This window comes from Anabrus simplex, chromosome 3, assembly GCF_040414725.1.
Source record: "Anabrus simplex isolate iqAnaSimp1 chromosome 3, ASM4041472v1, whole genome shotgun sequence".
In the NCBI taxonomy this organism is placed as follows: Eukaryota; Metazoa; Arthropoda; class Insecta; order Orthoptera; family Tettigoniidae; genus Anabrus; species Anabrus simplex.
The window spans coordinates 222,466,482-222,479,893 of NC_090267.1; the positions used below are offsets into that span (position 1 = coordinate 222,466,482).

Sequence of the window (13,412 nt, forward strand, 5' to 3'; positions counted from 1 at the left end):
GGCCGTGGCCTTAAGTTAAGTACCATCTCGGCATTTGCCTGGAGGAGAAGCGGGAAACCACGGAAAACCACTTCCAGGATGGCTGAGGTGGGAATCAAACCCGGGCCTCCGGGGGTGGCAGCTAATCACACTAACCACACCACAGAGGCAGACAGCTTTCAGTATTACCTTGCAAATTATACTTTACTAATCACTTAAGAGAGGGAGTGTAGATGTCGGCGGCACCACCTCCAGACTTCTTGTATTTACGAATTTTCATTAGTTCTTGGTTGTAGGTACATCGTATTTTTAAAAAAATTATGTTTAAGTTCCATAAAACCAAAACCCTCTTTACCCACTTTAGTAATCAAGTCCTCTTCCGCCGCCCATCTCATATTTTAGTTTCTGTAAATAATGCCGTTTATGTTCCATAAACATTCTTTTGCACTGTAGAGTTCTACAAATTTGCATGTTTCTTCTTCGTTACACTTCATTTTGCCGCCAAATAAACGCACAAAAATGCTCAGTTTATTCAATGGAATACCATCAGTACACACATGGAAATAGGCAAATGACGCGCCAACTGAAAAATCGAGCGTCCTTGGCTTTCTCCGCCAGCTCTCGGAGCTCGGTTCCGGTGGAGGGGGAAGGATAGTGGTAGAGTTACTTTACCACAGCAAAAACCCACTCTACTCTACTGCGTACTAGCTACTCTACTCTACTTGCTACTATCCCGGTCGTTTACACGATGCTAGTAGCTCTACTATCTACTCTACTCGCCTCGCTACTCTACCCGTGTAAACCAGCCTTTAGCATTATTGAAGAAACAACATGGGGAGGATTCCATTCGTTCTTTCCCATGTAAGGTATGAGTTGTGCAGTTATGATGATAACAGCAGGCTCACTTTCCTACTGCCATTTGCAATCGAGTTGGGAAGTTTCATTATAATGGCAAAGCCCCATTGCTCACTGCGGTCACAATCGATTTGGGGAGTTTTCATTACAATGGCAGGCCCCCTTTCTTACTTTCGGACACATTAGAGTTGAGGAGCTTTCATTATAACAGCAGGCACCTTCCCTACTGCCAATCAAAACTGAGTTATGCTGTTATTATTGTAATGACAGGCCCCTCTTCCTAATGCCAGTCAGCTTACTGCATGCCACACTCGAGTTGGTGGATTTCAATAATAATACCAGGCCACTTTGCCTAATGCCAGTCACATTTTAATGGGTAAATTTGTTTAAAATGCCCGGCACCCTTGCCTACTGCCAGACACAATCAGGTAGGGGAGACGTGAACAAAATTGCAGGCTCCCTTGCCTTCTGCTAGTCAAGCCGAGAAGGGAATTATTCATTAAAATGGTAGGCCCTCCTTACTAATGCCAGTTACACAGGAGTTGGAAAAGGACCCCATTCCTACAGCCAGTCAAAGTAGATGTGGGGAGAACTGATTACAACCAGAGACACCATCCGGCTGACGGTCACTATCAATTTCTAAAGTATTAATAATAATAACAGACACGCCCTTTTTAGATTGCTCCACAATGACTTTATTTTATATATAGGTATCAGATAAGCATGGGCACGTTTGTAAGTGCAATTTCTAGATTTACTGGTCCTTAATGGTTCATCATATCGACAAACTGTTTGCGCCATCAGATGCCCCTTTTATCGTCCTACATGTTTGGTCCTTAAACATTTTCTCGTATCTCCCAAATTTATGGGTTTGATTGAGTTAGAAAATTTGAATGGGATGAAATTTGGGTACATTTTTGACACTTTATATTATTTTTCGCATACTTATGTGGAAGCTAGAACCATGAAATTTGCCTCACATATTGCCACCAACGGTCATGTCAGTGTGCGTGCCAAATTCGATGACTATCTTTTCTATAAGTGTATCAAACTATGAAATATATTTTAACAAACACAAAATTTATGCACTATCGAGAAATATAGCCAAATCTAACGTATAAGGGTGAGAGATATGACAAAAAGTCATAGGACCAAAGTTGTAGATCACTCCAAATTGAAGCAAGAATGTGTCACCCGCTTTGTGGTACAACTTACAGTTTAGCCACCAAATACCTCGAAAGGAAGGTCTGTACCGTCATTAAAATTGCCTCTAAATTTTGAATTTTTTTTTTTTTTTTGACTAAAAAGTGAAAAATTTAAACAACTTGGAATTTTCCCCACCGCTTACAGTCCAAAAGCTACAATTCCACCAAATTTCAATTTTCTAGCTTATCTGGCAGATTGTGCCGCCATCTTGATTTGAACTTTCCTGAAAGTTTTTTTAAGCCCACGAAACCTATAGGTTATCGCTTTAGGTAAATATATATGACTGCATTCTTATGCTGAGCCCAAAATTTGAAGACCCCCCCAGCATTTTGATAATTTTCGATTTTTTTAGTGATCCTGAGGTCATCAGCTTCACTAGTACCAAGTTGCAAGTTTCTGAGATGCCTGGAACTGCCTCATTAATTCACGTCTATTTTCATTTTTATACCTTGATATATACATAGACTGACTCGCTCTGGATGAATATATACGACTGCGTTCTTATGCTGAGCTCAAAATTGAAGGCCCCCCCCACAGCGTGCCCCCCTGAGGGAATTTTGAGAATTTTCAATTTTTCTAGGGATAGATAGATAGATAGATAGATAGATAGATAGATAGATAGATAGATAGATAGATAGATAGATAGACAGATAGATAGATAGATGATCTGAGAATATTTCAATAAAATATCCTTGAAAACCACCTTTTCAACGGAAATAAAATTCTTGCGACTGCTTTTCGTATTCATTTAAGAAAAAGTAACTACAATTTAAGCCGCAGAGGAACAGGTAAAAGGGCAAATAAATAAACAAATAAACTCAGAATAAGGAGTGCAGCGTAGATCTAGTTGGCCATGTCTGAAGGAGACTCACACATTCAACTGTTGTGATGATGCCTGTACTATTTCTCATACTATAAAGTTCGACTTAATTGTGCAGAGCGTCTGCATAATAAGTAACGCTTTATCAAGTCTAGCTTAACAAAGTAGAACTTGATCAACGACTATGAATACGAGGAACATTTAAATCGAGTTCACGAATAAGTACAGCTTTGTTAAGTCGTTCTTATGAGGGTAATCCCAAAAATAAGGTCTCCTATTGTTTTATAAATACAGAACTCTGTTCGTGTGGCTGTTGGTCACAATATTCTGAAGAGTGTTTCCCGCTCTCGCATATAAACATGCGCACGCTGCATTGAGGCACTTGGTCTTGGCTTGGCAGCCATTGAGAATGGAGCTCCCGTTGGATGTTACAGCCACGTGCGAAGTGCGCGCAGTTATTCGGTTTTTGAACGCAAATGGTACTGAACCGATTTGCAATCCATTGCCAATTGACGGAAGTGTATGGTGAGTCGTACATGGATGTAATGTTCGTAAGGGGTGTAGAGAGTTTGCAGCCGGTCAGACTGAAATTCACGACGAACGAACAAAGGAGCAGGAGACCATCAATTTCTACTGAGACAGTCGTGAAGGTTGAGCAAATCATGCGTGAAGATCGGCGGATCACCCTGGATGATCTCTGCACATTGGTTCCTGAGGTTCTTTGAAGTACCGCTCACAACTTCCTGAACAGCATGGCGGCAACCTGGCATGACATGGGCATACAAAACCTGTCACAGCGCCTACAAAAATGCATCAACCGAAATGGTGATTATGTTGAAAGATAGCTAAATTTTCAAGCTGTAAAATGATGTAAAACATTGTAGAAATAAACAGGTCTATGCATTTATAAAAAAATAGGAGACCTTATTTTGGGGATTACCTTCGTATTAGAGAAATAACTTTACAAAAACAATATAAATATGAGTCACCACCTTATCAATACAAAATTTATTTACTAGCTGAATGTAAATAAATTTTGTATTGATAAGGTGGTGACTCATATTTATATTGTTTTTGTAAAGTAATATCTATCAATATGGAAATGAAACTTATAAACAACATTAGAGAAATAAGTCGCCGACTATGAATACCGGTCTTAATGTTATGAAAGGTATTACTCATAGGGCCGGTTGTACTGCTACAGCACTTTCTGATCCAGTTAGGAAAGCAATGGCAAGCAACCTCACTCCTCATCTTGCTTAGTAAGTCTCATTTTAATATTGCCAATGGTTTTTGAAGTTTCCCTAAAACTGCATAACCTTTGATGGTGCTTCTGCTCTGATGACAGACACACTCACCACAAAGTCACCATAACATGTTTGATGAAGAAAGTCTCCAACATGGATTGTTTAACATCGAACATCACATTTTGACAATGTCATGTATTGAAGGCACGAGGCAATCCATTCTGTCCTAGATTTCAGTAAGTCTAAATCTCCAATAAGGTAATTCAGTTAATGTTGGGAGATTTTTGTAGTTCTGTACATTTTTCATGGGGCACAAAGTGGCTGTCTTGTTATATGGGAACCAAAGCATCTTCAAATGCTCTCATGACGGAATGATCTTCATTATTCAAATAGACAGTGCCTGAGGAGGCAGGAGGATTGGACACAAAATAGGGTACAGGCTGAAGAGTGGATGGAATATTAGGGTACTTGAGGGTCTATTTTTTGCTTACCAATTTCACATAAAGGCACAATCATGCAGAATAAGCAGTCACAAGTGTGAATGGTTTGCTCCCTTCACATGATGAGCGTGCTGATTTTGGTTTCCCATTGTATCCATCTTCTACACGAGGGGCAGTTAAGCAAAATGGTCGTTTTCAGATTCAATGAATGAATCACTAAAGATATAGTTTCATCACAGTATATTCTGACTGTTTATAAAACTGAACAAAAATAACCAAAATAAAATAAAACTAGTATAAATAATTTGAAGTACTAACCCTTCTCCATTATCAGTGTGCTTCTGTATATATTCTATAGCAGCAGGCAAAATATGCACAGCTTCCTCTCCAGACCCTGCCTTATACTGGCCAGCTTGCAAAAGATAGAGAACACCATGTAGGGCAGAAACTCTTGCAGGAAGAAAAGAGCTTTTGAGTCCATTTTCAACCAGTTTCTTCACACGCTCATAGATTTCAGGCTCCTACACAATAGCAAAAACATACCAAAAATGCAATATCAGAAGGCAAACAGAAGTATATGCTTTCCATGTAAAAGAAATACTGAGAACATATAGTAAAAGAAATGGCACTGTACAGAGTAGGAGTTAGGGGTTTGTTGAACAAGGGAATATTTTACTGTCACCTTAGTTACTGCATGTCCCAGATTTTTTGCTATACTATCAGACCATAAATTTTAATTTGGAAATTCCTGAAAAATATATACCGGTACTACAAAGAGAACAAGATGGAGAACTACACACATTGGTGTTTGCTGATGATGTAGCTATCTGGGGAGAGGCGGAGGTACGGGTACAAGCTAGGCTGGATGAATGGGTAGCCAAGTTCAAACAATATCAGATGAAAGTTATTACTAAAAGAACTGTTGCACTGAGAATGACTAGGAAAGATATTTGTCTGTCACATAAAGCCTGATGGAGAAAACATTCAATTATACAGTTATTCAAATACATAGGCAGCATGATTTCCAGCAAGGGTACTGCAGATTAAAATAAATAAAAAAAATTAGTAAAGAGAGCGGCTAGCATTTCCAACTTCTACAACCTCAAAAGACATCTACTTTGGGATAACAAGGCACCCATGAAAACCAAGATGACTCTGTATAAGTCATACTTTGTGCCTATTCTCACAGACATTCTAGAAACATGTACACTGAAACAGAGAGAAGTTAGTAAACTGCAAGCATGCGAAATGAATTTTCTATGAACTACCCTCCAAACAATATGCAAGGACCATATAAGGAATGATGACATCAGAATGGAATTAAAAGTGGATTTGATGGAAGAGGAGCTAAGTACTTCAATATTAATATGGTACTGACATGTAAAGCGAATGCCTGGCACAAGAATACCATGTGCATGACTAGAAAGAAAGGTTGAAGGAAGAAGGCCAGTGGGAAGACTTACGAAAGGTGGCTACACCAGTTGAGAGAGGATGTGGAGAGAAGAGGAGGGAATTGGGAGTCAATGGTGAGAGAGGAGGTATTTTTGGACAGACAACAATGGCAAAGAGTCGTTCAACACCACCCTACCTGGTGTGCTGGAGGGGTTCTCTGATGTTGATAATGATGATGATTATGATGATGATTAATATAACATAAAAACTTTCCAGTCTGTCATACGCACAGCAATTTCAATTTAAATTATGACACTATAAACATACTTGTAAAAAAGTGCATACTGTTATACAAAGCAAGACATGTTTCGTTCTACAAGAATTTCCTCAGATTCTATCAAATCACTGCCGATGCTAAGTTCGTTGTCTTCAAACACTATTTCAGGACTGCCCATGGAGAGGCAAATGGAAAGTTTTGGGCATAGCATACTGTTTGCAGAGATAGGAGGGGAAGCAGGGGAAGAATGAGTGGAGCGTTGTGGATTCTTCCTATTGGATGTTATAATCTAGCATACTGAACCCCGGAGAGGGGAGAGGGAAGTAGGGCCAGGGCGAGTGGAGTGTTGTGGAACCTTCCTTCATCACTGGAGAGGGGAGAGGAAGTAATTAACCTTCTTCATGTTATAAGGTATTTTAGGTACTATGGATGAAAGCAATTTAATGATTTTAGGTTAAATGAAGTGTGGAATTGAAATAGAGGGTATCTTTTAGATGTTATTTTTATGATACACCATATTCTAAAGGCCATTAAGTGCTAATTTAAAAAGTAAGTGTTGTCCAGATATTATGTAAGTAAAGCGAAGAGGGGGGAAATTTTTTTAATGTGTATGGTCATTTAGGTGGGTTATGTTAGCTCTTTTTTTCATTTGCCTCTCCATGACCATAGTCCTGTGATAGTGTTTGAAGACAATGGACTTAGCATTGGCAGTCTATATAAGTACAGAAGTTTTTTCATTATTTTAATACTTGTATCATTTTTTGTCAATACTTGTTCATATTGTCACCTAATACTCTATTATTGACAAGTTCATGCAACGTAAACAATACTGTACATACATACTCATGTTTTAAGGGATTTAATAGAATCTGAGGATGTTCTTGTAGAACAAAACATGTCATTCTTTCTATAACAGTATTTTTTTACAGGTATGTTTATAGTGTCATAATTCAAACTGAAATTGCTGTGTGTTTGACAAACTGGAAAGTTTTATGTTACATTTTACTAACACTTGAAAGTATGGCTTTCTTCTTAACAAATGATGACGAATGCAAACTTTAGCTGAGACAACTGAACAGGCAACAGTAACATTTCCAGCAAAGTAAAGATGAAGTGATATATACATATATTAAACTGGAGTTAAGTTGCATGTATTCTGCACAACAGGACTTACAGCATGAGAAGTTTGCAGCTGTGCAGTTCAAAATATTGGAGTTGGATATATATTTTTTTTTTTTTTGCTATTGGCTTTACGTTTCACCAACACAGATAGGTCATATGGCGACGATGGACATTAATTTAAAACAAAAATGTGGTTGAAAGATTATTTTATTTACACAGCTCTTTGTACCATTTTATTAAAATTCACATCTTCAGGCAATTTGAAATGGTAATCCTATGGTACTCATAGTCTTACACTTGCTCATATTCAGAGGTTTCATGGTAAGATGTCAATTAGTGCTCAGGACCAGTAAAATCCCAAATCCGTTCATCAAGTGATTTTCTTTACCATTCTATATATACATTTACTTTCTACTTTCTCTTTTACTCTCTTAACCACCTTCTCAGGGTAACATTCATCAAGTGACTGAGAAGAGGAAGAGGAGTCTACTTTCCAATTCTTTCTCCAAAACCTTTTCACTACCACATGATACAGTAATGACAGTAAGAATACCAAATGACTGACCGGCCCAAGCACAGCAGCTGCTTTGCAGGCTCCCAACACCAAGTACTGATGTAGCACCTCATCCTCCAGAGGATGTAGACGGCTTAATTCAAGACAAGTTGCCAACATCCACTGGAACTGAGCCTTCTCTGTGAACATGTCTGAGATTGCCAGCACTGAACGAATAGCTTCACTGACCAACCTTAGAGGCATACTTGACTGCAAACAAAAAGATATCAAGCCATTCAGAAGTCAGAATGAGTAATCCAAACATACATACAACATTCAAGTCGTACGTAGAAGGATAGAAACATGAAAAGGAACATACAGCAGGATTAAAAAAAAAATGACAGGTAAGCAACAGAAAGAGGAGACAAGGACAATTCCTCAATCTTCATACAATGCCATCTTCTAATGCATACAGTAAAACCTCGTTAAGATGAACTTTCCTAAAACACTTGGTTAACATTAACAAAACTTTAGTCCTGGCAGAGTGTGTATTATTTCTTATGGAAGGTCTCCTCAGTTCACACGAGTTTCGGTTACCCCAAATTACAAACATTTTTAGCTCCCTGCATCATTATATCTCGCTTAAGGTGAACCAATATTTTTTATTCATTTGGGACAAATATTTCAGGTTCCCTATGGGAATCAACTTCTATATCATAAGGTGAACCACCCACGCTATCCATTATGTTCTTTAAGTTGCTTCTCTGCTGGAGTCCAAGAAAGAAGCATGTACAGATGAAAGTAATCCACTGTCAAACCATAGTTTATTTGGATGTTAAGCTATGAGTAAATAGGTAAACATTTACATTTCTTGGAGCAATTATATCAACAATTGTGAACGTCACCGAGTCAACAATCAGCTTATGCTGTTAGCCTACAAACTCATTTTAATAATACTGAAGAAGGCCTTCATGCAGCTCAATAGTTGTTATTGCTTGATTTAGCAGTAGTGATCAGTGTATCCCATCAGAACATAAAATATGCCAGGAGTAAGACATCAAGCCATGGCCCCGAGGAAACAGCCAGCAATACACCTGCAGACAAAACCAAAGATTCTAGAGGAAGCAGATCATACTACATTAAAGAAAACTACAACTGCTGAACAGTTCAGAATCACCAAGTCTACATTTTATCTGTGATGGCAAAGAAAATCATTAATGCCGCTGCATCAGGTTCCGGAAACAAATCTATGTGACTTTGCAGTGCAAAATATGAAGATATCGAACGAATCAACTCACTGGCCACAAAGAGAATGGAATGACATGGAAATCTGGCAGATCTGTGTGAATTTACAGAAGTGGAATTTCCACGTAGAGATCATCCTTTGCAATTGTGGAGAACTCTAAAGTACTGAGCACCGGTGCTGTTGTAGTTTCTGCTCTGTCAGGTATCCAATGGATGATCTAGTACTAGCTAACCCTAATGCAATTAAGACTGCTAAATTCATGGCAAGAGCTACCTGATACCGTACAAGCATATAACCTGTTTGTTTTATAAGATCACTGGACAAAAAATTAATCACCCCTGGAGAAATCATTACAAGCATCATTTAATGCCATGTAACTCAGACTTGATAACTACCTGGATATAGTTAGGAAGTGAGTCCACAAGGTTGTGCAGGTATATCGCATCCAGGTTAAGCCACTCGTCGATGATTTGATCGTGCAATTCCACCAAATTGTGGAGATGCTGATGTCGGCGTTTTAACCGCTGTTCCAACATGGCCCACAGATTTTCAATGGGGTTCAAGTCAGATGATTCTGCAGGCCAATCGAGATGTAATAGGGTGGGGAAGTGTTCATGAAACCAGTGACATATGTGTCCAGTCCGATGAACTTTGCTGTTGTCATCTTGAAAATTTGGGGTATTAATAGCAACCTCATCCTGCAGATGTTGACTGTAAGGCAACACCTGATCATCCACAATGTTTAAAATAAACATGCTGGTTCATGTTAGTGGTCACCTCAGTAAGCGGGCCCAATCCACGATATGAAAAAAGCAATTAAAAATAGGAAAGTATTTCCACCAATCAATACTTGTTTTTTTATTGCTTATATTAAGCTACAGGACCGGTTTTGACCCCATATACAAGGTCATCTTCAGCTGAACCATGAATACATATTTATATGATGAAGCTTTGATTAAATTGCATTGTCAAAGGAATGTTATATGATTATGTGCATTTAGTCACATACAAATCGTGAATTGGCATATATGTCAGTATGTACAATATTGCAACTGTATGTCTAAAATATTATGTTGAGGTCCTAAAATGAGTGTATAAAACATATCTTCACTTAAACTAACTTATATATATGTACAGGATAAAATACAATATATAAAAAACATTTCGTGCACATAAACATTCGTATCTTGCTTGTTGGTCAATTCATCAACTCTCGTATTTAAGTCTCATTTACATTTGTACACTCAGCTGCTGTTCTTGGAGTTTAAAAGATATGGTTGTAAAATTGCATGAGTAAAAGATTAGTCTTCATGTGGGATAAAACACTTTCCAATTTTAAAAAAGGTTGCCAGATGTATGGATAAAATTTGGCTAAAATATGTTCAGGTCTGCTATGTATGTTGCCTTATGTTAGAATCAAATCTTGTTGTCCTGTGGCGTCCGTAAAATTGGGTTCAAAGTAATGGCTCCTTTCCCATTTGTAGCTGTGCAATGGTGTTATATTTATCTGTGGAAGATAAGATTGAGCTATGAGAGATATTATGTTGGGGGAATGTCTAAAGGTTATGTGTGTAAATTTGAATATGTACTTACTATTGTTGGTGTAGCCGAGTTGCATTATAGATTATAGATTACGATGAAAAAAGCACCCAAAACATCACAGACCCACCTCCGACTTGAACCTTACCTTGCACACATCGAGGATAAAATGCTTCATTTGGCCTTCGGTGCACTCAACGACATGGGTCATTGGAATACAGGCTAAAACGCTATTAGTTAGACCACATTACGTTCCATCAGCCAGCTACTGTCCACGTTCGATGATTTCTAGCCCAATGAAGATGTGCAGCTTTATGTACCTGAGTGAACAATGGCCCCTTGTGAGGCGAGCGACTCCAAATTTTCATTGCATGCAGTTCCTGTTGCAATGTTCTCTCACTAACAGGTTGGGATGGACCTTCACTCACAGACTGCAGCAATTCTTGTCGGGTTTGAAAGTGATTTTGGTTCACAAGCTGTGAAAAGTGTCTCCAGTCCCTCTCAGTCGCATCTTTTTTCTGACCACAATTTTGATGTTGTGTTCCGTGGCCAAACCAAAATCCAAACCCCATGGCGCAACAAATCCGGAGGGCCATGGCCTACCAAGAACCACTGCTCAGCCCGAAGGCCTGCAGATTACAAGGTGTTGTGTAATCAGCACAATGAATCCTCTCGGCAGTTATTCTTGGCTTTCAAAACCGGGGCTGCTATCTCACCGTCAGATAGCTCCTTAATTGTAATCATGTAGACTGAGTAAACCTCAAACCAGCCCACAGTACCAGGTAAAAATCCCTGACCTGGCCGAGAATCAAACCCGAGGCCTCTGGGTAAGAGGCAGGCATGCTACCCCTACACCACAGGGCCAACGTAATATAGAGATTCAGATGATAGCAATATTTATCCACTTAACAGAAGGAATTTTGTCATAATATTAGCATCTCAAGTCAAGAGATTTGAAGAAAAGATGAAGTTCAGGTTCTCTAAAATCATTTATACTTTGCGCCAATTTAAACTATAGCACTATCACTATATCAATCAGCATTCACTTTATCAATCAACATTATGGGTAACAAATGAAATAATACAGTTGCTCTTGAAATTAAGTAATGAACCACATCAGTAACAGGAAGGAGATGGGGTTATATCAGTGAAAATAACCTGAAGGATCTTCCATTAGTGTGGCTGGCATCAGTTACCATGCCATAACAAGTCAGAAAATGAAAGTAAGATTAATTTAGGAAGATAGGATAAGAGCACTATATGTGGACTGCTAATATATCAGATGATAACCATACGAGGAAACCTAAAACAACACATTCTGTGTTAGTTAATTATCAATTGTTTCTAGTGTATTATCTGATGACAGAGACTGAAAGAGTGATATACAAAGGGCACTAGGAAAGTTTTGCAATACGCAAAAATGGTTGGCTGGACACCCCTGTTATGGTGAGGGATGAAAAGAGGGGTGAAAACTGGCCTAGAAGACAGCAAGGCGCGACCTTCACACCAGTTGTTCCAAGCAGTGGGATTGAAAGCAAGTTAAGATGTCGGTGTGGAATAAAGGTGAATATCGCGCAAATATCCGCTACAATTTTGCTCGTGGATTAACTGTTGACCAGTGCCTGGAGGAAATGACTCCTGTGCTGGGGAAAGACTGTCCACATCGGACAACTATTTTCTGCTGGTACCAAAGAGTTCCAGAGGAGAAAATTTGGGGTTGAAGACGATCCTAGTTCTGGGTAACAATCTGAATCAGTAACTGAGGAAAACATTGAAGCTGTGAGGAAAATGTTGCAGAAAGAGAGGCAGTTGACATATCAGCAGATAGAAAAGACCCTCCACATCCCTGCACCAGCTATTCATTCAATTCTACATGACCATCTCCATGTTAGAAAGGTTTGTTCCCTTTGGGTGCCCCATTCACTTTCGGAGGAACAAAGGGCACATCGAGGGAAATGGTGCCAAAAAATGTTAAAATAATTTGAAAATGGGACTTCGCGTAATGTCAACAGCATCGTTGCAGGTGACGAAACTTAGCTTTATTATTCCAATGTCCCAACAAAATCCCAGAACAAGGTGTGGCTGTTTGAAGATGAGGGTACTCCTGTGATGGTGCAAAAGTCAAGGTCAGTGAAGAAAAGGGTGATTGCAGTATTCTTCACTAAACGGGCCATCCTGACTTGGGTTGTGCTAGAAACACAAAGGACGGTTACTGCGAAGTGGTACAGTGAGACTCGTCTGCCTCAGGTCATCCAGGCTCTCAAGCAGCTCCGTCCAAGGTCACAGCTCAACACTTGGCTCTTGCATCACGACAATGCTCCAGCACATCATGCTAATGTAACAATGGATTTTCTTGCCAGATCAGGGTTGAGTGTGCTTGATCACCCTCCATACAGTCCTGATCTTGCCCCATGTGACTTCACACTCTTCCCAGAAGTGAAGATGAAGCTGAAAGGGCGGCGTTTTGCATCCAACAATGAGCTTCTGGCAGCATGGGATCAAGAGTGTGAAAATGTAACCGCAAGAAAAGTGGCAGAGTTGGTTCAGTGACTAGTTTCGACGTATGGAGAAGTGTATTGAGTGTGGTGGAAATTATTTTGAAAAGGTCTAAAGCGTTCACTCACATTGCAAAACTTTCCTAGTGCCCTTTGTAAGTACTTAAAAGAGAATAAATCTCTGAATACTTCATTTCCATAATCACACTTACTTTCTATTAATGCTCTCAGCAATTCCAGGATATGGGGACCACGCTGGCACTATTCTAAACATCCATATGGCATGTATGTAGAGTACAAT

The 13,412-nt window shown here is 39.2% G+C and overlaps 1 protein-coding gene across 1 annotated transcript in view; it reads right to left on the minus strand.

Annotated features, from left to right (window-relative positions):
- Window positions 1-13,412, minus strand: part of htt (huntingtin) — a 900,697-nt gene that overhangs the window by 75,046 nt on the left and 812,239 nt on the right. The window contains exons 45-46 of the mRNA XM_067142878.2: window positions 7,904-8,101; window positions 4,866-5,068 (exon numbers count right to left, since the gene is read on the minus strand). Of these exons, the coding sequence (XP_066998979.2) occupies window positions 4,866-5,068; window positions 7,904-8,101 (401 nt within the window). The remainder of the gene's footprint in view (window positions 1-4,865; window positions 5,069-7,903; window positions 8,102-13,412) is intronic.